General features: G+C 41.2%; 3 protein-coding genes across 4 annotated transcripts; 1 reads left to right on the top strand and 2 right to left on the bottom strand.

The window, feature by feature from the left end:
* Nucleotides 1-1,330: 1,330 nt before the first annotated feature.
* On the bottom strand, nucleotides 1,331-9,369 carry tmem243b (transmembrane protein 243, mitochondrial b). Its single transcript, XM_030046042.1, has 5 exons — nucleotides 9,197-9,369; nucleotides 5,227-5,515; nucleotides 5,016-5,066; nucleotides 2,698-2,802; nucleotides 1,331-2,208 (listed from the first exon to the last, which is right to left on the bottom strand). Exons 2-5 carry the CDS (start codon nucleotides 5,320-5,322, stop codon nucleotides 2,089-2,091), a joined length of 372 nt encoding a protein of 123 aa, XP_029901902.1. The 5' UTR covers nucleotides 5,323-5,515; nucleotides 9,197-9,369; the 3' UTR covers nucleotides 1,331-2,088.
* Nucleotides 9,370-10,535: 1,166 nt separating this feature from the next.
* meig1 (meiosis/spermiogenesis associated 1) lies at nucleotides 10,536-12,929 on the bottom strand. Of its 2 annotated transcripts, XM_030046020.1 has the most exons (4): nucleotides 12,796-12,869; nucleotides 12,508-12,558; nucleotides 11,398-11,596; nucleotides 10,536-11,242 (listed from the first exon to the last, which is right to left on the bottom strand). In XM_030046020.1, exons 3-4 carry the CDS (start codon nucleotides 11,545-11,547, stop codon nucleotides 11,114-11,116), a joined length of 279 nt encoding a protein of 92 aa, XP_029901880.1. In that variant the 5' UTR covers nucleotides 11,548-11,596; nucleotides 12,508-12,558; nucleotides 12,796-12,869; the 3' UTR covers nucleotides 10,536-11,113. The 2 variants fall into 2 exon arrangements, with proteins under 2 accessions (XP_029901880.1, XP_029901881.1); XM_030046021.1 differs by lacking the exon at nucleotides 12,508-12,558 and having other exon boundaries at nucleotides 12,796-12,929.
* Nucleotides 12,930-12,992: 63 nt separating this feature from the next.
* Nucleotides 12,993-23,412, top strand: dclre1c (DNA cross-link repair 1C, PSO2 homolog (S. cerevisiae)). Its single transcript, XM_030046284.1, has 15 exons — nucleotides 12,993-13,253; nucleotides 13,420-13,471; nucleotides 13,585-13,669; nucleotides 14,279-14,338; nucleotides 14,592-14,647; nucleotides 15,745-15,846; nucleotides 17,413-17,485; nucleotides 17,763-17,903; nucleotides 18,012-18,113; nucleotides 18,821-18,957; nucleotides 19,151-19,205; nucleotides 20,131-20,219; nucleotides 20,603-20,700; nucleotides 20,984-21,073; nucleotides 21,190-23,412. Exons 1-15 carry the CDS (start codon nucleotides 13,145-13,147, stop codon nucleotides 22,008-22,010), a joined length of 2,070 nt encoding a protein of 689 aa, XP_029902144.1. The 5' UTR covers nucleotides 12,993-13,144; the 3' UTR covers nucleotides 22,011-23,412.
* Nucleotides 23,413-23,575: the final 163 nt, after the last annotated feature.

Below are 23,575 nucleotides of genomic sequence, written 5' to 3'. Positions count from 1 at the left end.
GATCCGCAGGAGGATCTGCTGTGGTGCAGCTTCAGTGTAAGCCACATGGAATGCTCCCATTCATGTTCATTGGTGCTGCAGCTGGCCTGAGTGTGTGTGCAAGCGTGTATGGCTTTAGACGAACCTGGAATTCAGCTCTGCTTTGTGCAAGCGCTGGCAGTCAGTATTAAGTCCACATTTAAATCAGTTTGGGTGATTACTGTAAAAATCCTCTTGGCTTGACTTGATCTGGAAAATTAATTAATCTTCAACCAGGATAATCAGATAGAGCAGAAAAGAGGTGGTGACAGAAAGAAAGGAGAAAAACTGTTGCATACGTTTGCCACAAAACCCTGAAGCTGCTTGTGCTATTGCTGTGTGTGCTAGTGTGTAATGCTGCCTACAGTACTGGAGGGAAGGGGAGGGATGAAGCTAGTTCAAGCTCTCCATTTCCTCCCCCCGGGCTTTCCTCAGTGTGTTTACATGCACAATATTCTAGCTAATAACTCACATCCTGCTTAAACAAAAAAACAACCCTGCAGCTACTGAAGATGTTCTCTACATTTCTGAAAAATACTTTGGTGATCCTGTAGGAACTGGGACATTTCTACCCATTTCCAGCAGCTACAACTGGGTTTGACAACAGAAATTCTTTCAGCAATCGAAAACAACAGTAAACATCAGGTTTTGGTGTCAGTCATTCAAAATCAGTGAGAACTTAGAGAGCATTTTGCATCAGCGTTCAACAATCAGCTGACCAAAAAGAGTAAACTGCAAAATTTCCTCACCAAGTAATTCCTGGAATATATTCAACGTGACAAACTGATGAGCTGGAGCCGTGACAGAGTATCTGAGGCAGCTTTTACTTTAAAGGACCATACCAGTGATTTTCAAAGTTTGACTCGTTTGCTACAGTTTACCCACATTCTATATTGTAACTAACTATTTTGCAAATCATACGGGGGTGCTAAAGATTTCATTACATACAGTCAAAATCCCTCCATTTTTATTTTGATTTTTTTGTTTGAAACATCCACCTTATGTTGTGCTTCTGCAGCTAACAAAGTTCTCAACACAAACACAGAGCTGATAATTCCCTGTGTAGAGCAAATGTTTCCCCAGGGCCTATTTTCTGGTGGAAGGATTTCATTTTTCCCAGTTCCTAGACATCAAAATACAACAGTGCTGCTGCTTTAAAGAAAGCTAATGTGGAAGACTGTATCACAGTGAAGGAATACTGGTGTGAGGTTTGAGGTTTCTGAAAGTTCATTTTCATATCATAGTGGAGTGAATAGAAAACCAACAGCTGGATAAAAAAGTAGGAATACAGATATGGGAGTTCTAAAATACAACTGCTTACTTTGGAAAAAGATTAGCAGAGACATGAAGTGTATACATTTTGCAGATATGACACTAAAAAACATGCAGAATCACTGGTATGCTCATTTAAGGCTGAACTCCACATCATCATCTTCATATCCCAATTTAACTTAACACAACTAAAAACATTACAAATATCACAGCAGAGCTTCCCAATGATTGTGAAAATCACCAGTAAACATGATGGTGTTTACGTGCGTCCTAACCTTAGTAAACACAGAGAACGCTGTCGGGTTTGGATTTCTCATAATATGGATATGAGTTTGTTTTGTAAACAGGATATGACTGTATATCATACGTATGTGCATGTAAACACACGTCTTCCACTTCAGCCCTATCCAGCAGTGTGTCCACAAGCCAAGACACTGTAGGACAGATTTCTATGCCAGTATGTCATGTGTGCAGTGCATTCCACTCAGCACCAACAAGTCCGTCATGTTCTTCTCCCGCTGGAACCGTTAAGTCTCATTTGGTTTGGTCCAGCTGGAGGGAAATCCTTGGTACGATGCAGCTCAAGTGGGTACAGAAAAAAAAACAGTCAAGTTGGTCAGTCTTTTTTGTTTTGGTCACTGTTGGTGAAGGGGTGTGTTTCTTCCATTGTCATGTTCCTTCCTCCATGTCTTCCTTTGTGTGTGCATGTGTGTGTGTGTGTGTGTGTGTGTGTGTGCGCGCTTCCATCTGTCAAGGCCATGTCTTCCCTTCTTCTTCCTCTCCTCCTCCTCCCTGCCTCTACGTGACATCGTGGAAGTAGAGGTTGGCACATATGCACAGCAGCACGATGGACACCAGCATGTAGTAGATCAGATTCCTGAACTTGGGCTCCAGGTCGCCCTGCCGGTACCAGAATATCTAGAGGAGGAGAGCAAGATGAAGAGATGGAGAAAATAAGAGAGAAAACTGTCAGCTGATTTTCTTGTAACTTTTTACCCATTTCTCACTAATTTTTGGGTCATTCCTTGTTTAGTTGCTCGCTGCCTTTTGCCCATGTTTTTTAAGGAAATCAAGTGAATCTGCTCAGGTTTCAAAGGGTTAAAGGCTGACACTGATATTATATTTACAGCTGCTGAAATGATCACTTTCATCCCCTAAACTTTCAAGTATTTAGTTTGATTTCTGTCATTGAGGACAAGTTCCTGAGAAAGCATTTAGACCACAGGACACACATGCTTGTATGGAATCCAAAAAACCTTGATATTCTGTATATGTGATCAATGAAAATGCACCATATCATGTAGACAACAATGACTGGACCTCATCTGTTTTTTTATAAAAGGGGCAGTATCAGCCCCATATATCTACTGTGTATGTGTGTGTATGTTGTGCGTGTGTGTGTTGTACCAGCACTAAAGTTGATCCACAGGTTAGCAGGATACACACAGCGAAGAAGACGTTGAGCGGTCTTGGAGACAACGAGGGGAACACAAAGGAACTGATCACAGTCACCTAGAAGACACCGCAGGACAAACATGCGAGACTACGTCACAAATTCATTCTAGTTATCCTACATCTGCTCTTAAAAAGCTCTTAAGGTTCTGGATTGTCTTAATTGTCCATTTTACTACATAACTGATTCAACCTATAGCTGGTTCTTGAAAATGTTTTAAATCACTGAGAATCTCTGACTGTTGTTTAGGTGACAGTTTGGATTTCATCTTGATTCCTCTCTGAAGTTTCCATTTATCACTTTGTGTGTGTGTGAGGAAAATTTCCTTTTTGTGCCCATACATGAGCAAGAATTTCATTTGAGGAAATAGCATGAATCTCAATAAGAAAGATGGACACTCTCTGTTGGAGCCCCATTCTGTGATTTCGGCTGATAAAACATAGTAAAACTCCTTTAAAAATCTTACAGATTCTACATCATTCTCTTTCTTTTTCGCTTTTTTAAAATCATTACATTCAGTACAGAAGCTGACTAGATTTCTTCAGAATATCTCCACAAAAGCGCTGTTCATCTCTTTTCTTAATTCTTCTTTCGTTTTGCTTGCTGATTTAATAAATTAGGTCAATGAGGAATCTGTGACAAGGAAATCAAGCGTGTAATGCCAGTGACACAGGCTGAGACAGTCCCAGTGTTCAAGGAAAAGTGACAACAAACACAGTTAGTGTTTCAGCTGCCAGCGCCCTGTTCCTCTTAGGCTGGGAGCCAAGCTAATGGCTCTTTTCCAATAGGCTCCACTTGCTTTCATTTTCTGCTGCAGATAGTACAGTACCCTCTCATGGTGAAGCTCTGTTGCTCACTTGTAGGCGTGTTGACTAGTTCTTCCTCCCATCTCTACCAGAGCCCCATGAGTGCTTTATTTTCAAAATAAATAAATAAATAAATCAACCAGACCAACTGGAAACAGCTGCTTCACATGTACAATATTAGTGTAACTAAGAGATTCACTGAGAATTTTTTTTTAACATGGATAAATGATCAACAATGACAAAGACAAAAGTCCCTCTTTGTATTTCTTTGTTGCATGCAGCCACCAGCAGGCCCTCACTGTTCAGTTTCTCTCTGACAGGCCAACAGTCTGCAGTGTTTGCACGTCACCCTTTAGTATCTGTTTCCTTGGAACCTCAATGAAGGTCAGCAATTTGCAGCTGTGATGGGAGATTTGACCCAAATCAGGTTACCTACAGGTTTCAGATATCTGAGAAATAGTTCAAGTATGTATCGAACTGTATTCAAGACCCTTTTAACATCCAAAATCAAAATTAAAAAAAAAATAAAGCTGTATTGGCAGTATAAATCAGGCCAATTACTGTAAGACATCAAGACATTTTACAACTTTATAAATTTGATTTGAGTGAAACCTGTCATTAAAAAAAAAAAAAACTTTTGACAGAGCTGAAACATTGCGTCAAAGTGGTATGCAGAAAAAAACAAAATAAGGAGTGTACAATCACATTTTCCTCTGTTAATCCAGTTCAGAACTTATCCAGCAGCTCACTGTATTTGCTAGTGGTCCTGCTCAATCATAAATTCAGTGTCCAAAGTGTACACTGAATTTATGGCTGCCTGTTCTCTCCATAAAATATAACGACCATGTCAATCCAGGTCAAAAAAAAAAAAAAACTTTAGTCATGAAAGAGAGATGTCAGTGAAATGGAGGGGATGGTGGAGGGTTTTTAAAAAATGAGTTTCCAGCTGGCTGTCGGTTTAGTTCAGTAAGGGTAAACATTACCTTGACATTATACCCTATGCTGATTATGATCTGAAAGAAAAATTGACTTAGATGGCATTTGACAGACAGAAACTTGTAGGGGGTGGCCAACATCAACCCTAACAAACAAGGAATTTTCACAGTATCATAACATTGCAGACATATATGTACTAAGACAGCTGTTAACTAATAAAGCCATGTGGGTTTCCAATATTGTTGCTAGCCATTCTATCATCAAATGTTTGCTGGGTTATCTGAGCAAGTTGCCCATATTTTAAGAAATAGGAATATATTAGATTCTGTCAGTAGGGGTGCAATTCAGTGATATGAGTCAACATGAAGAGTCAACAGTACAGCAGTTCATTCCGGTAATCTGCACACCTTCAGCCACAGAGGAGGAGCACGTCAGTGACATCAGCTGCCACAGTGAAACCTGCAGACACATCACGGCTAACACTGTATCTGTCAGGGGAGAACTGTGCCCAGCTGTTGTTCAGCACTTACCAGAACAACCAGAGACGCAATTCCCCCCACAGCAAAGTTGATGATTCGGTCCTAAATAGAAAAGAGGAGAGAAGTTAGACATATCAATAAATTTCTGGACCCAACTCAGTGTGACAGGGGGGTGAATGTCTGGCATTACACTGGAGAACTTCATACTAAAAAGTCATACACACAGGCCTGAACTTCGCTCAGAAACACTTGAAGCACTTACCCGTGCCGAGGTCTCTCCAAACAAAGGTCTGTTGTCCAGGCCGCTGGTGCCATAAGTCCTGCTGGTGAAGTCATCCATGGCCGGTTTGGCAGACATACAGACAGCACCCACCACACCCCTCTCAACAGCGCTACCTCATGGACAACTAGCTAGCTAGCAGTTGCGGCATGCCAGCCAGCTAGCATCCAGGTACCTCCATCCACAGTCTCGGGGAAGGTATCTGTGTCAACATCCTGCCGGGGGCATTATGGTGAAGGGACCTGCCGGCCAGGGAGGCTACTTCCTTTACCTATAATGAAACAGAGGATTATAAGTGTAGGAGCCATTAGTGTTTGATTATTTTAGATAATTGCTATATTTTGGTTAGATTTTGATCATATCTTTTTCTTTTGTTAATTATTTGTTTATGTTTTGCTGTTTTGTTTGGCATATGTAGTTTGTAGAATTAGTTTTGTGTATTTTGGGTTTGTTAACACTGGGCACGAAGACTATATAGGTAAGGGCAGGTATAGGACCAGTATGCACCTGGGTGGGTGTATGGTTTTTTACCAGAGTGAGAGAGACAGGGAGAGAGCGGGATTTCTTTGTTCTCTGTTTGTTTCCTTGCCTTTGTAAAATAAACCGTTTAAAACATGGAAACTGGGAATACAATACACTCTTTTGCCAGCATAAATCATGCCCATGGTGCAGCAGTGGCCCTTTATTTGTAATGGCCACTTCAATAAGTGATACTGCTAATGCTGATGGACAGAACTCCCTGTAGTCAAGCATCCAGCAAACAAAACTTACTGTCCAAAAGTATCACTGCACTGAGAAGAGTTCAGGAGCATCACACTGTCTCAGTTAGTCCAATTGTCAAAGCCATATTATCAGCATAACCTGAGTGAAACATTTGGCATCTAACTCTGTTAACAAGTTATAACTCAAATAATTTCCTTCATGCTCTTGCAAACCATGCACTGCCCTCTCCCCTGCACTTACTATGCTACTGTTAGTGTACAAGTAAGCTTATATGGAATTTAACTTTGCTGAAAAAGTTCAAAATAAGAACTGAATATTGACAGAAATAGCTTCTCTTTTTTTTTTTTTTTTAAATTCACAGTTTCTCAAGCACTGCTGGTGGTTCTCCTGCTGCGGTTTCTCACTAAAGCTGAACAAAACTTGGAAAACAGTTGCGATTTTCACACTCGTGTCTTCAGCTTCACTTCCTCTGTTTCAAGTGTAATGCCACCACAGAAAGGCAAGTCTTTCAACAGAGGGTGTAAATGATGACAACAGTGTGTGATAACAAGAAGCTCAAATCACAACAAAGCCAAATTTCTCCATATTAGAGCAGCCACACTCTTCTTTAAAGTCTCTTTGGTCTTTGGTTTGATAGCCAAAGCCTTTTCAAATTCATGAGAAAAAATAAAGCCCAACAAATCAGTAATTCTCAAGGCCAGCAGAGCTTACAATCACCTCTTTACTGTGTAGGTGAGCATCAAGAGGGGGGAAAAAAAGCATTTCCTCGGGTAAACAAATGGAAATACCCCTATTTCTGTGAAATTGTTAACACCTGCTAAAAAATCCCCTTGGTGTTTGGATGATTATGATTATGCAAAATCACATCAGTCAGTCATTAAAGCAAGCCCAGCCTGAACCCACTGTCCTCTTGTGGAACCAAACATGGGTTGTAACCACCTGGTCTACATATTTAAAGCCAGTAAAAACTAAGTCAGCTATAAAAAGTGGTTAAAACAAGGTCACAAGACAAGAGAGCTGCGGCAAAATTTGCTTGTCATGTGTGTAACCATCCTGAAGCATATGTAAATAAACTGCAAATATTAAAACATTTCAATATTTGAAATACTTCAAATATTTACTAACAACAGCTTCACTAAGCAACCAAGGTACTAATTTGAATACATCCCTTTGGGCTCTGTCACCTTCCCATGAGACTGTAGAAACAGTTATTGACAGTTAAATATTAACAATAATAATAATAATAATAATAAACAATAATCAGCAGCTACAGTCGAGCTTCAGACATTTGATCAGCTCATCTTTGGATTTATAATGGTGGCATAATTGCCACTATAATCCAAAGTCTTAAATGAGACTTGTGACATTCAACATTTTTTTTTCTCTTGCAGTGGGCACCAACTTTCCAGGGGGGGCAGCACCAAAGAAAAGTGAAATCAGGGAGGAAAAACAGAAATCAAGAGAGGATTGGGGGGAAAAAATGCTTTTCTCAAATCTCAATTTCACAACATCATGCTGTGCAGAGTTAACCAACCATTTCCAGAGAGAGAGAGCAGCTGTAGCTGCTGCTTCCTTTCTAGGTCAGAAGGCAGCAGGAAGGGAAATAAAACCCTCACAGAGCTTTCTCAGCAGAAAACACAGTGGGGAAACAACAGCCTCATTATAGTTAGCATAAACCTGGCCAAAAGCTACATTCCTCTGTAGCCTTGTGATGCACTAGGCTTCTTTAAAAAACGACCCCAGGACTTATCCAAGCTAAGAGGAAAAATATGTTCACATGTGAGCCAACAACACATTTACACAGTGTCAAAGTGCCGATCCGTGCTGTACCCACTGAACCACTTGGCCAGGTGGAACACCTGGGAGAACACAACTTTAATGAAGCGTTTAATGTCTTACTGTATTACCAGCTTATGTAATTCAGCAAACTGTAAGAATTTCAATAAAATATATAGTTTTATATGGAGGGGGGTGATACAGTATAGTATCACGATACTTTGTATAGCAAAATTTACTGTATTGTTACATGGTCGCCAAGTATCGATATTGCATCACCGAGAATCGACGTATCAGTCGAACATTTCTGACAGTTTATTAGGACAGAGTTGGACAGCCTGTCTGATTGACAGTCCCATTTTGCTGCAATGAAAATGACTGAGGTGAGATAAACAGAATTAAAACTTTCCAGAAATTATCAGAAAGAGCCTAAGACAAATTGCTGAATGTCAAAGGTCATGCCCTACCAGCTGCGTGCGTTAGCCGACAAAAAGCAGCATTTATTCGAATGACATTTTAGTTTAAATTCTCTCCCTGGTGTTAGAGTTTATTCTTACAATGTTCTCCCACCTGCATACACAACGGACGTGGTAGCGAGCAGTGTCAGGCACTAATAAAACCTTAAATGTGACCTTTTACTGAACTATTTCTACGCCGAAATTCTCAGAAAATGCCTAAGACAAATCGCTGAATGTCAAAGGTCATGCCCTACTAGGTGCCTTAGCCGACAAAAAGCAGCATTCAACTGGACTTTGGTTAAAAGTATTCTGTCTGCAGGAGAAGCTGCTGTGTGTTTACGTGTTCCTGTCCGTGACATGCTCAGCGAACCACTCATAAAATGTTACATCCCGGCACGTTTTTAACAAGCTTTTAACTGTTCATGTCAGAGCCAGCAGCACCTCAACATAAATACCGCACAGACCTCGGGCTAACATTTCTCACAGCTCAACAGCTTAACAGCTGACTGCTTATGACCAACACGACAGCATGGAGAAAATAAAACGAGCTATCTACAGTAACGTTATCCAGCTGCTCTCACAAATATACAGTATCTTTGCTGACGTTAGCTACCCTTGGCTAAATAACATTAACTTTACCCAAACAGCTAACGTTAGCTAGTTAGCTGTGTATACCACGGGAAAAGACAATTTAACCAACCTTTGGCGAGTCAAATAATAATGCCAGTCTTGTGTTTCAACTGTACTTTAACTGTGCAGACGTTACTAGGGAAGGTTATTTGACTAATTATAGCTAGCGATACCATTTGTCAGCCGAATTCACTTGACTGTGTTACTTTGGTTCACCCGTTATAAGGCCAGCACTAGTAAACCAGGTTGGGCTGCTAGCGTCGCTAAGCTAACCATCCAGACAACTCCAGCAATGGCCGAGAGGACACAGCGGTACTCTCTGCCTGACTGAGGTGGCTGGCAAACCGTTGTCTGAGCTCACTCACCCGAGCGGAGTGTCCGGCTTCACTTCCTAACCCGCCACACTGTCCTGCCGTCCGCTGGAAACATGACTGGAGCACAGAGGACAGGGTCAAGTATCTGTTAAAGGGAGTGAGCGGGGCAGCTTCAGGCACTTAAAGGCGAGTTCAATTACTGCTGAGCCGAGAGTGGCAGGCGTGCACTGTGTGTGTGTGTGTGTGTGTGTGTGTGTGTGTGTGAAACATAAAGTTTTGTGGGAGGAGGTACTAAAACGGAGTATTTGGGCCATGTTATGGAGCCCACTGCCAGGCAATATTCCAAGAAAAAACTTGGATATTCTCTGAGATTAAAATGGTAAATTTATGTGGGGAAAAAAAAATCACACATTTATAAAAACACCTTTCAAATCCTGAGTTAGTTAAGTCACAAATTCATGAAAAAAAAAAAAAACTAAATAGTTTAACTTTTTTGTTTTTGTAAAGGAACCACATTGCATCACTTTGCTGAATCCTTTTTCTTGGTTCTTGTTTTCCTGACCCCTGAAACTGTGCGTCACTGTATAAAATGACCTATTGTGACCTCTAGGATAATCACAGCCTCATGAAACTTTACAACCACAAACTAGAGGAGAATTCAAAACACAAAAATCACAATGCATATTGAATCGGCACCCAAGTATTGTCATAGTATCAAATCAGGAGGCAAGCAAGTCATCCCAGCCCAACTAGTTACTCTGCCTCACCCATACCTAATGAACAAATGCAATGACATGCAATTAGACAATAAAAATTAAATACAAAACTGTTTCACCTACCTGCTTATTTCCTATATCAGGGCTATGGTGTGAGGTGCAGTCATAGCAGCTTTGAAATCTCTGTTCAGTAGCATGGGATCATTTCCTTACTCAGACAGCCACATGGGTTTACCCAAAGCTCTAGAGTTACAGAATGGCATTATAATGACAAAAAGAATATCTCTTATTAACCGAGGCTGCTAAATACCAAGCTGTGTTCTTGATCCATGGGAAAGGCCCTCAGATGTGAGAGCACGCAGGGGGTCATACTTTGGATGATGTAGCTTAACGTAATCCCTCACCATCACATGAGGGGAGTGTGACATGCAGGCCCACTTCTAAATCCCAAAAGAAATTTTCAGTCATATTTCTTGAACAACTCATAAATGCCACAGGCGTTAAAGCACTACAGAGAAAAATCCTGTAATGCAGAGGAAAATAACACTCTTTGTTATTGCCATAACATCATGAACTCAGAGGATTTTGGATATTCTTGCAATTGATCTCATTTAAAAATTGTTCCATGGTTCTTTTTATTCAATTCAATACTCATTCCATTGTTCACTTACGAGTGAGTTCCCAAAACCAGTTTATTGAAATAGTTTGTGCCAAAGTGAAATACGAGATGGCTCCTCTTTTTTTACAGCGTCAACAAAAAACAAAAAAACAGAAAATGTCCATCAAGTTTCTCCAAACAGTTTGTGCTGCATGATTCAAGTGTGGTGTAGCATGTCATGACTGCACTGTGGATCTCAAATATTATATTATCCTCTCTGATAATACACCAGTTGCACATGCAGGAATAATTTACTGTATTTGAAGGTCCTGCTAACTTTAGTTGAGTTATAAATGACTTGGGATTTGGTAGATAATGACAGATTTTTTTTTATTTTTTTTTATTTCAGGGTGTCCTATTCCTTTGTAAAAATGGAGAGGTGTGGAGTTTGAGCAGCGAGATTACGCTCAATTCTGATTAAATGTAAAAGAAACTGTGAAATCCAACTCAGATTTCAAGTTCCAGTTCCCTTTATTCACTGGTTCACTGAGGAAGCTGTGTGCGTGTCTGCTGTGTTTGAGCTGACAGACAGTGGCTGTATCATCACAACTAAGCTCCATCCTCTGTTGACGGGAGCACAGAGTCCTGCTCACGTCAATACGCATAGATCTTGACTTTATGGACATCTTGGTCCTGACATTCCCTTTTCCTGTTGAAGTAATAAAACGTGTTGTCTCGACGCTGGAGCTTCTTTACAAACCCAGTCTCTGGCCATTTGTCGATCTGAGACAAAAACAGAAACAGACATGATAATTAAGTGATTCGATGAATGAGAGTTCCTTTTACATCCAGCTGTCATCAGTGTGTACACTAGCCTAACAACACTGTGCTGGATGAAGACGATTCTAACACACTATAAACCACGTTAGTATGTTTACCAAGGCCACTAGTTTGACTTGTCTGTACTCCAGTTCATCTCTGTAGCCAGCCTGTTGGAACCTGTACAGGTTTTCCACCTCGGCTGTCCAAACTTTGGCTCTGCTCATGGACTTTGGCCTGGTGTTGCTGTCACAGGAGGCCCAAGACATAGCAGTGCTGCTGGGAGGCTGTCACAGAAAGTCACTGGTTCACGAGAGCCTAAAATGAAGAGCAGATTGGTTTCTACTCTCCCAGAAAATAAAGCACATAATTGTACCTTTAGGGGTAGAGCGGCTTGTCACTGGGGCCTCTAAGGTCCAGCCTTTGCACCCTTGACATTGGGAACTTATTTCTTGTGTAAATGTGTTGTTTCCTTGTGGTGTGTACTTTATAGAGACCAGTCTTGTTCCTGTATTATAACTACAATATTGACTGGATGTCTGTATTAACTATTTTTCATATTCACAAATCTACAAAACATATTTCATTTCAAGGCTACTCAACAGATATGTACCTTTTGGCTCTGAAAAAGGTTCACATAATTACCTTGAGCTCCAGTAATTAGCCCTACAGGGGGTACATTTATGTAAATTGTACGTTGGGATACAGACATGCCCTCCTAATGTGTTTCTGACAGTGTATTTAGTGCTGACGTGACCAGAACTGTTGTGTTTTCATCAGACAGGCTCTGCACTTACACCTACAAAACTCCTAATCTGATGGATGGAGCAAGAGCAATAAACTATCCATATGAGTTTAGAGTTCGTCAAAGGTGTGTCACATAAATGTATTGTTGATTTTTTAACTTTGTTTATCTTATTTGGTTAGCTCGCTGGTGGATTACACAAACAGCCTCTAGACGTTAGCTCTCCTATAAAGAACAGGAAAGCCAAGCTCCATCTACTTAAAAAAAAAAAAAAAAAAAAAAATGTTTCCTTGTATATCTGCAACTGTGCATAGCATGATTAACATAACATAGGGCTTTCATAAATGGTTGAGGTACGCTCGTACATAAGTGATTGACCAAGCAGCACTTTATTTCAATAAAATGTTAGCCTTCATAATTGGTTCACTGTGCTTGCTAGTAACATTTGTGTATTTTGGAGGAAGTGAGGGAGTTGTAACGTTACCGGTTAAAAGGTGAAACTTGATTCTGCTTGCTGTATGGGATGTAGGCCAAGCTGAAGAGTCAACGCAAATACATAGTAAAAGCTCTAAATTCAAATTGTATGGGTACATTTGCATTTGTAGTTCAGCAAAGACACTCCAGCAGGCATTTTTTAAACTGAGCGCCACGCATTCTCCATACGAGAGGCTGCAGTTCCCCTGCTTTTTCTAACTTGAAAGTAAATGTAATACATACATTATTTACAACAAATTTCCATATTCATTCCAGACAGAAAGTTAAAGGTACTCACACTCTTCTGGACTCTACTTCACACGGGTTTCCAGCTATCTAAGCAGCTAGCGCTAACTGTTTTTCCTGTGCGCCGCGTCGCTCGTGCTTGGTTGCCAGGTAACCACAAGCTTTCTTCTTCTGCGGTGGAGGCTGTTACAGCCGCGGACGGTAGATGGCGCTGAACATCTTGGCACCCGAACTAGTAAACAGACGTCAAATACGGAAGTGGCTTTTTGGAAAGAGCAAGAAAAGAGGAGGGCTTTCAAACCATCCTTGTTGTTGTTAGAAGATGCTCCGCCGCCGAAGTGTCATTTAGAAAGTAATGTTTCTTATTACATAGCGAAAAAAAAAAACACAAAGTTGATAAAATGAGTTCGTTTGCAGGGCGTATGAAGGAGTATCCTACCATTTCGCTGGACCGCTTCGACCGGGAGAATTTACATGCCCGGGCATATTTTCTGTCCCACTGTCATAAAGGTGAGTTAGCCTGCTAGCTAGCTAACGTTACAGCATGAATAGCTCTCCACACACTAGTGCTAGCATAATGTCAAACAAAATAAGCTACTTTCACTATATATAGAGCCCTGTAGGTTTGACATGTGTCTCTTCCCCCTGTGTGATGCTCTGTCATTACCGTCAACAGATCATATGAAAGGACTGAAAGGACCTCTGTTGAGGAGAAAGCTGAACTTCAGGTGAGGATGGCTCTAAACACAGTCAATAGTGATATTATTCACCATGCACTGACTTTGCTTGTGTGACTTTGTGTGTGTGCTTGTGTTTATGTTGTGTATCGTCGTGGATCCAGTCGGACAGTCAAGCTGTACTGCTCCTATGTGACCAAAGAGCTGTTGCTGAGCAATCCCAAGTATGCCTTCTGGGAGGAACACATTGTAAGTCCCTGTTATGTGTGTTGGTGATTGTGCAGATTCCAATTGGAGGGCAACCCACTTTCTTATGATGTGGTGTAGAATGATGACTGGCACTCACTTCTCAACAGAATATGACTCTGAAATGTCTCAGCAGTTCAGGACAACTCTTTACCCCATCATAACACAAAATATGAAAGCCTTTTGCTTGATTTATTTGGACAATTATTTTCTGAATAACTGTTGTAATCCTTAATATAGTTAACAGGAGAAACATCCAATCTCGAGTACTTTCATACATGGTGAAAATTGAGTAAATCACCCACTACAAGTACTCAGCAGATCAGATGCTTCATCACCGCCATCTGTGTTTTCATCTCTAACCCAAAAACACATAAACCTGTGCAAGTCGGATGCTCAGTGTCAGCACATGGAGAAAACCACATCAGACATGCACTGCAACGTGACATAAGATGCATGTTGACATATCGTCAATGCCTCCTCAACACCTGGAGTGTATGCTTCTTAACTGACAATATTAACATGATGTTATGTAGGATCTGATGTGAAATTTACCTGGTAGCCACTTTTACATAATTTTGCTTCTCTGTCCTGCTGAATGATCTGTTGTAGGTTCCTTTGGAGCTGGAGAGCCCGACTCAGATCTCCCTGGTGGATGAGGCGTCAGGAGAGGTAAAAGCAGATGATGTCAGGCTTTGGGAGAGGCTTGGTTTGTCAGGTTGCCAGTAAGTTAGATTTTGTGAGAGAATAAGGGGTCAAATGAGATCCTACAGCAACCTTTACAGGCCACAAATAAAGTCAAGACCCCTGCTGCTACTTATTTCTAATGTTCTTTCTTGGTTCCATTGTCTCGACTGTTGAACAAAGCAGCAATGCAATTAAAAATATAAAACATTTGCCGTTCTGCCTGCTGTTTGTGTCACAGAAAGAAGAGATAGTGGTGACTCTGCTGCCAGCCGGCCACTGTCCCGGGTCTGTTATGTGAGTCAAGCTGTTCTCACAGTTCTCTTGAGTTTTTTGTTTTTTTTAACTAGACATTCAGCCACAGCAGTGAGGAGTTGTTGTCTCATTGTCTCATTCACGTACCACATAGAATCGTGATTTCTTCAGACTGAATGTATGGACTGTCAACAAAATCGACTGTCAACAAGAGGTAGCACCACCAAACTTGGATGGAGTAGAGTGGTCATTGCATTGTTTGCTGTGGTCATTTGGCTGGTGCAGCATCAAATGGCGTGTCAGATGTGCAGATATGTTGTGCTGTGGCTGTAGCCTGAAAGCAGAAATCGCTAAAGAATTGTGACTTTTTGAATCTGTGTGTCCTGGCGTGTTGCACGAGTGTTTAGGCAAAGCCAATTAGAAATCTGACATTAAAGCCGCCAAATTAATATAACAAAAGTTTTTGCTTGTGTAAAAAGTTACTCACTGCTTGCTGCAGCTTCCTGCTAGCCTTCAATACAGTCCAACAAGATGCTCATTTTCAGCCTCAAAACAAAGGCCAATAAGCAAAAAAAAAAAAAAAAAAACATACCCAGACTGAGACAAGATGTTCAATCCCATTTTCACCTCCGTATGTTCAGTGGTTTGGCTTCTATGGGTAGCATTTTGTGTTAGCCTAGCATAAAGACTTGAAGTCTATGGGTGAGCCTAGCTCTGTCGGAAGCGAAAGAACCAACCTTAAAGCAGTCTTGGTCTGGGTAAGTCAGAAAAAAATAATATCTGATAAATCTTGTAATTCTTTTAGCGTGTGACCAGCTCCACTATGAAGTCATCAGAAATGAGCATTTAATAGCTTATTTTTAAATACTTTGCTTTCAGTTTTTTCCCTTTTTTCAGCCTAACCAGTTTGCATGCCTCATTTATGAAACTTTGTGATCCATTTTAGTTTCCAGCTTTGGTGCCGTGGTGTTTCTGAACTGCACTTCAGATCACCTGCCAATCAAACGCCTGCGATGGCTAAATAACAACTGTGGGATATGAAATCTAATGCAAAAATTAAAGATTGAAAGAGTGCGTGTGTGTATATGTGTGTGTGTGTGTGTGTGTGTGTGTGTGTGTGTGTGTGTGTGTGTGTGTAGGTTCCTGATTGAGGGGTCCCAAGGTAATGTGTTGTATACAGGGGACTTCAGGTTCGCAGTAGGAGACGCATCGCGGATAGAATTTCTGCACTCTGGCAGCAGGTGAGTTAGTGCGATGTGTGTGTGTGTGTGTGTGTGTGTGTGTGTGTGTATATATATACACTATATTGCCAAAAGTATTCGCTCATCTATCCAAATCATTGAATTCAGGTGTTCCAATCACTTCCATGACCACAGGTGTATAAAATCAAGCACCTAGGCATGCAGACGACTTCTACAAACATTTGTGAAAGAATGGGTTGCTCTCAGGAGCTCAGTGAATTCCAGCATGGTGCTGTAATAGTAATGTAATAGGATGCCACCTGTGCAGTAAGTCCAGTTGTGAAACTTCCTCGCTACTAAATATTCCACAATCAACTGTCAGCTCTATTATAACAAAATGGAAGCGTTTGGGAACAACAGCAACTCAGCCACGAAGTGGTAGGCCACGTAAAGTGACGGAGAGGGGTCAGCGGATGCTGAAGCGCATAGTGCAAAGAGGTCGCCGACTTTCTGCACAGTCAATTGCTACAGAGCTACAAACTTCATGTGACCTTCAGATTAGCCCAAGTACAGTACGCAGAGAGCTTCATGGAATGGGTTTCCATGGCCGAGCAGCTGCAGCCAAGCCACACATCACCAAGTGCAATGCAAAGCGTCGGATGCAATGGTGTAAAGCACGCCGCCACTGGCCTCTAGAGCAGTGGAGACGCGTTCTCTGGAGCGATGAATCACGCTTTTCCATCTGGCAATCTGATGGACGAGTCTGGGTTTGGTGGTTGCCAAGAGAACGGTACTTGTCTGACTGCATTGTGCCAAGTGTAAAGTTTGGTGGAGGGGGGTTATAGTTTGGGGTTGTTTTTCGGACGTTGGGCTCGGCCCCTTAGTTCCAGTGAAAGGAACTCTTAATGCTTCAGCATACAAAGACATTTTGGACAATTCCATGCTCCCAACTTTGTGGGAACAGTTTGGAGATGGCCCTTCCTGTTCCAACACGACTGCGCACCAGTGCACAAAGCAAGGTCCATAAAGACATGGATGACAGAGTCTGGTGTGGATGAACTTGACTGGCCTGCACAGAGTCCTGACCTGAACCCGATAGAACACCTTTGGGATGAATTAGAGCGGAGACTGAGAGCCAGGCCTTCTTGTCCAACATCAGTGTTTGACCTCACAAATGCACTTCTGGAAGAATGGTCAAAAATTCCCATAAACACACTCCTAAACCTTGTGGAAAGCCTTCCTAGAAGAGTTGAAGCTGTTCTAGCTGCAAAGGATGGGCCCACATCATATTAAATCCTATGGTTTAAGAATGGGATGTCACTCGTTCATATGTGTGTGAAGGCAGCCGAGCGAATACTTTTGGCAATATAGTGTATATATATATATATATATATATATATATATGTATATATATATTATATATATATATATATATATCAATATAGCACACTCTAAATGTGTACCTCTACCTTAAGAAGATTGTTTTTGTATCAGCTCATAAGAAAATGACTATGTAAAACTTTGAAATGAATGGCATGAGGATTCAATTGTGGCTGTTGGGGTAAATTTTGTCTCCTCCTCACACACAGCCTCACACTTCACACACTCTGCTGTCTTCTGTCATAGGGTGAAGGATATTCAGAGTGTGTATCTGGACTCCACTTTCTATGACCCACGCTACTATCAAATTCCCAGTCGGGTAGGTGAACAGTCTGCGGGTTCCCCACTTGTCATGGAATGGCTGGAATATCATGGAATTGTGAGATGTGTATTCCATAAAGAGGAAAGCAGGGAATTGAATACATGCTAAGGGGAAGTCAGGGATTATTATAGAATTTTACAAAGCTTTGTATTATTTTAATGAGTGTGTTTCAGCATGGATTGCTTAATTACAATGAATAAATTTTCTGTGTTTGTGTATGTAGTTCTGTCTCATTGATACCACAGTGTGTAATGTGTGTGTTGCCTGGCTGCAGGAGTCGTGTTTGAAGGGCATTTCAGAGCTGGTGGGAAACTGGATCAGTCAGAGCGCCTACCATGTGGTCTGGCTCAACTGTAAAGCTGCCTATGGATACGAATACCTGTTTACCAACCTGGGAGAAGAGTTCAATACACAAGTAACACATACACACACGTTCACCCTTATGTGCTACCATGTATAAAGCAATACATGTGTGACTGGTTTTCGGTACATTTCATTTTTGTGTGTGTTCGTTCCTTTCAAGGTCCATGTATCACATCTGAAAATGTTTAAGAAGATGCCAGAAATCCTGAGTTATGTGACGACCAAGCGCAGCACACAGATCCACGCCTGTCGACACGCCAGGGTAACACATAGGCACACACACACGCACACACACACACACGCACACGCACACACACACAGATACTTAGTGTTACCTCTGGCTCTTTCAGATGCTTAAAGCAAAATTCAATTATTTGAGTCCACATGGTGTATTTCTGTCTCTCCATGCACTTCCATAACAAAACAGCTCCCAGAATAACACTTTGATGGTGTAAATGAACAGGAACAAAGCAGATTATGTCAATATGAAAAGGAAATGAAATGGTTCTTGTTACTTTCCAATTTGTAATGGAAAATGGGTACCGGGCCTAGTTGTTTTTTTTTTTTTTTAATATTGATTTAATACGCTTTGTTCATATTTGATTATGTTCCACAAGTGTTATTTTGGTAGTCATTTTGCCGCACTATGGAAATGAATAAAGAGATCGACCTATTTTCCTTTGAAAGGCAACAGGGATAGGTGATTTACTTTTTTTTGATGAAAAAAAAATTGCTTTCATTCAGAAGACATGTTCAGGGAGGAGACAGGAATCCTAAAGTGACAGAAAACCTGGAAAAGTCATAGAATTCTAAAAATGGGTTGGAAAAGTTCTGTCTAAAATTAGTGACATCATGGAAGTTTTTCAGAGAAATTATGTGTAATCCTTACCTGTGTGTGTGTGTGTGTGTGTGTGTGTGTGTGTGTGTGTGTGTGTGTGTGTGTGTGTGTGTGTGTGTGTGTGTGTGTAGGAGGAGGAGTTTCTACAAGGCAACAGGCTGCCATGTGGCTCTGTGGCACCTGACGGGACTCCCTTTCGTATCATCAGCATCAAACCGTCCACCATGTGGTTTGGAGAGAGAAGCAAGAAAGGCAGTGTTATAGTCAAGTAAGAGCACACTGACAGAGAGACGGAGAGCAAGAAGTGTGTTCAGCTGCCTCCCTGTTCAAGGCTCAGCTGAGCGGGACAACTTCTGACAGATAACAAGTCATAAACATTCAGAATTCAAGTGTACATAGGATTCAGTGTATACTACATCTGTACTGTTTAGTGAGTGCTGAGTGTGTTTTTGTGTTTGTAGAACAGGAAACAGTTCCTACAGAGCCTGCTTCAGCTTCCACTCGTCCTTCTCTGAGGTATGTACATAGAGAAGCACCATTAACCCAAAGTGATGTGGCTACACTTAGACTGATGCATCAGTTTATAGAATTATGGGGCTGATGATGGCTTTTAATTAAAAGTTAGATCTGCTCCAGTCAGCGTTGTCCACCTCTGATATGATGCAGTTTATTTTAGTACATATTTTTTAATAGAATTGATTAGAACTGTACTGGATGTCTGTGAGAATTTGTAAATTTTTTAAAAATCATTATTTAGTATAAAAATGGTCCAATTTAAATGTGCTAGGTGGTGTTACAAATTGTCAGCTATCAGCATTTTCACTTCCAAAATATTAATATTGATCTTCAAAAATCCATATCAGAATCTTTATACAGGTTTAGGGTTAGGGTTGCTAGTTCATGTGTTGTGCATACCGTAAATATTAGGGCTTGGTAAACACAGACTCACTTAAGGTTGATTTTTTCTTTCTTTCTTTCTTTTTTCTTTTTTCAGATTTTTTTAAAATCAATTTTTCGATATAATCCAAAAAACAAATATGCAATGAATTGTAATATTGAATTGTAATACCTCAGTGCTTAAATACTTAAATGCTTGATGTGCATTGTTTTGGGAAATATGATATACAGTCTCTAGAAGTGCATGATTGAACTTTTTGTCAATAAATCATAATATCAAATTGCAATACTTGTAGAATCATATACCTTAAGATTCACAATACATATCAACCTGCCACCCAAATATTGTGATAGCACTGAATCAGAAGATAAGCATATCTTCCCAGCCCTAAAAATGTATAACATGCATGCAACCAGGCAGGATAATAATTTTCTTTTCCTCGATCTGTCCTTTCTCCATGCCTTTCTGCACTCCTGTACATTGATTAAACGCAAAAAGATGTGATTGTTAATTCATGCTCTCTGTGCTCCTGTGTATTTTCAGATTAAAGACTTCCTGTCCTACCTGCAGCCAGTCAACATCTACCCCAGTGTTATTCCTATTGGCCGCACATTGACTGATGTCACAGAGCTGTGAGTCAGTTTGCTAAATTGATTTTTAATTCATATTATTAACTGATTTATGTTACAAAACCAATTTACGTGGGATGGATAAGTACATCCTCAGTCAGCTGTTGCCGCTGTTTCTCTTAGTATAGGTCAGTTCAAATGATGCATTATTGGCATACCTGGAAAAAACACTCAATAGTGTCACAGCAAATTGCATCATATTAGGCCAAATAATTACAGTACAAAAGACAGACTAGACTTATTACAGTTCTCTCTTCACTCTATCATTGTAATTTGTCATTGTCTATACAGTTGTTGAATAGCTAATAGTGATTTAAAAACAAGGCTGTTTTCCATAAACACAGGATGACTGTGACGTTTAGTCTGCCTTTTGGGCTCTTCCCCAGGTTGAAGCCGATGTGCAGGAGCCAGTCTGAACAAGCAGTGTTCATATACAAACCACTGGGAATACTCAAACGCACCAGGGTGCAGCTACCTACATATGGTGAGACACACACACACACACACACACACACACACACACCTGCGTGACAGGGGCTGTGCATAAGTGCTTTGTTGTGTGACGCTCATTGGTTTATTGGTTGCTGGGTAGTGATAGCCACCACGGCTCAACAGGCAAAGAAAAGAAAGTCAAACTCAACAGACGATCCAACTAAAGAGACGTCAGTACTGGACACACACTTTGATTACAAATTACAAACCGGATGTGTTTGTTTAACCCCAGATAACGTCAAATTACCGTATTCTCCTGTTTATTCTCTGTTCAGATTCAGACACTGATGATGAGCTGTTTGACGGGCCGGACATAGCACCAGTGAGGAAGAAAATGGCCCTGAACAAGGAAGTAAAAAGTCATGGTACATAAATGCTTGATATATTTCCCTCTTTCTATCATGTCTAGATATTTTTTGTTTTGTCCCTATTAATCAGTGTCTTGATGATATTTAACTCTTTGGTATTTCTCTGCTTTTAGTTGAAGTTGAGAATCCTTTGACGCTGCCTGTGGAGGAGCCTTTACCCGTGACTGTGACTGTCATACAGTCGACTGCAGCAAACTACATGGACTGCACTGAGTCCAACGATGAAGAGGAGGAGGAAGAGGAGGAGGATCAACAGCAGGGGGAGACAGAAACAGGAATGGAAGCTGGGGAGAAGGAGGAGGCAAAAGTGAAAAAAGAGATGAATGAGGTGAAAGAGGAGGAAGGTGAGGAGAGGAGGGAGCCAGAGAAAAGGAAGACAGAGCACGATGAGAGGAAGGAGTCTCTGATCAGCACCTCCAAGCCTCCAAAGTGGGAGGACTTCTTCACCACCGAGACGCTGACTGACAGCCAAAACAGCCTCACTAGCCAATCACAATCCTGCTGTTCTCTCACAAGCCCCTCCCCTTCCAGAATGACAGGCTCTCAGACCCCCGAGCTGTTCAGTGACAACGATGAAGATGACACCCTCGGCCAAGAAAAACTCAGCTCAGCCCCGTCTACCTCTCTGTGCCGCCAGGTCTCGCGTGAGCAGGAGCCGTCCTTATTAGAGACTTTTATCCTCCAGCCAGAGCAGAGGAGGCAGGAGCACGGAGTGCACAGGAGCGATGCTGTGCCTCTGAAGAACGAGTGTGGCGACCACAGTGTCCAGCCGAAAGGGGGTGAGCTGTCGGAGTCTCAAACGTCGTCGGACTTTGACATCCCCTGCACGCCAGAGTCACACACACCACATGCTGATGAACTGTCACAGCTGTACAGGAGGTTAGCTTCAGGAGAGGAAGTGATCATCAGGAAAGGAAGTCAGGGTTCCATATAACGACATATTACAAGTCCTGGTACCCTTTTTTGAGGGAAATTAAACAGCTGTTTGCTTATCATTTTCCAATTTGAATCAGAAAGTAGATCCATCAGGAAGCATCAGCAGGAAACTTCCACTTAGTAACCTTGCACCAAGAAGAAGCGACCTGATAATACTTTCATAGATGATTTTAATTATACAAGGAAAAAATGGGTACCAGCACTTGTATTTTACACTGACATAACCTCCTTTGTTTGTGTTCTTTAATTTGCTAAGTTTTATTTTGGGAGCTGTTTTGCCACACTATGGAAGTGAATTGAGACATAGAGGCACAGTATTCTGGATGAGCAGCCCAGGGGAGCACCACTAATGAGGATATTTCACCATCGTGTGGACTCACTAACTAACCAACACTACCAAAGTCCAGTTTTGCTGAAGGATTACCTCAGTTTTTTGGGATATGGCATCTTTGGCATCTTTGGTGACGGGAACATAGACAACAAAGTCATTCATGTGTCCAGGAACACTGTTGACTCCAGGGCTCCATGCTAACACTTCACCATACACTAAGTTCATAGTTAATAGTGGTTGACAGGCAAAGCAATATGTATTAACTAGACAATATGTACTAATTAGACTTCTAATAACTTGATTGTTGGTTGTTGGTTGTGTTGCTCACTGTGTGAACACTGATAATGCAGCTGTGTGCTACAGGTACCCACATAACCAGTGTGTATGTGGGTCTGTAGCACAGGTACCCATGCACAGTGATGCATAACATAATGTGTCTATAATGCCTTCCAGTGCCTTATCAGTGGAAAAACAGTTGCCAGTTTATTCCTGTCTTATACGTAACACATGGACTCTCCTTCCAGCTGCACATCAGTTCCAGCTTGAGTCCAACCTCCTAACCACACAAACCTCAGCGTGCAGAGCGGCACTCATCTCATTCCAATGCACTTTCACTTCATTTCTGCCCTACATGGAGCATGAGGGAATGCACCTGCGCACTTTGTGGTTGCTGTTCCCTTTCTCTGACAGTTTATGGTTTGTTCTGCTTTCCGTTATCGTGAACCTGATGAACCACAAAATGAGATGAAAACTAGCGAGTGTTTCATGTCCTGTTTCATGGTCTCAGCAATTAAATATTTTAATTTTCCAAATGTGGACTGAGTGTTTCTAAGATTGTGAAATACATCAAGAATTTTAGGTTTTCTGTGAAAAGACCATGTTGACTGGGCAGCCAAATGAACCAAATAGTGAATACATGAAGTGCTTCCTTGTTTCAGAAATGGGAATAAAAATATGGAGTCAATGTGTGCAGCCTTTTAAAGATAATCTGTAGGGGATTTTTTTTTCCTTCTGAAGTTGAAAGTGTCACCATGGTACGAGGAAATTAAAACCTCCAAATAAAGAATAAAACAAGGACATGATGCAGCATAATTCCCTATAGCTTGTGATGTTTCTCATCATCCTCCTGCTTTCATTTATTCTTAGAATAATTATTTATTTCCTCTTAGTTCAACCTTTTTTTTTTTTTTTTTTATCCTACCACCTGTTGATAAAACAGGATCTCAGCTTGG

Source organism: Myripristis murdjan, chromosome 23, assembly GCF_902150065.1.
Source record: "Myripristis murdjan chromosome 23, fMyrMur1.1, whole genome shotgun sequence".
Taxonomy (NCBI): domain Eukaryota; kingdom Metazoa; phylum Chordata; class Actinopteri; order Holocentriformes; family Holocentridae; genus Myripristis; species Myripristis murdjan.
The sequence above is the reverse complement of the archived record's forward strand: the minus strand, read 5'-3'. Positions and strand labels throughout refer to the sequence as shown.

Coding starts and splice junctions, on each gene's coding strand:
- tmem243b (XM_030046042.1), bottom strand. CDS start 5,322: ATGTCTGCCAAACCGGCCATGGATGACTTCACCAGCAGGACTTATGGC. Junction 5,067..5,226: donor TTGGAGAGACCTCGGCACGG/GTAAGTGCTTCA, acceptor TTTTCTATTTAG/GACCGAATCATCAACTTTGC. Junction 2,803..5,015: donor TTGCGTCTCTGGTTGTTCTG/GTAAGTGCTGAA, acceptor GGTGTCTTCTAG/GTGACTGTGATCAGTTCCTT.
- meig1 (XM_030046021.1), bottom strand. CDS start 11,547: ATGTCTTGGGCCTCCTGTGACAGCAACACCAGGCCAAAGTCCATGAGC. Junction 11,243..11,397: donor AAGTCAAACTAGTGGCCTTG/GTAAACATACTA, acceptor TTTTTGTCTCAG/ATCGACAAATGGCCAGAGAC.
- dclre1c (XM_030046284.1), top strand. CDS start 13,145: ATGAGTTCGTTTGCAGGGCGTATGAAGGAGTATCCTACCATTTCGCTG. Junction 13,472..13,584: donor AGGAGAAAGCTGAACTTCAG/GTGAGGATGGCT, acceptor TCGTGGATCCAG/TCGGACAGTCAAGCTGTACT. Junction 20,220..20,602: donor TTGACTGATGTCACAGAGCT/GTGAGTCAGTTT, acceptor GCTCTTCCCCAG/GTTGAAGCCGATGTGCAGGA.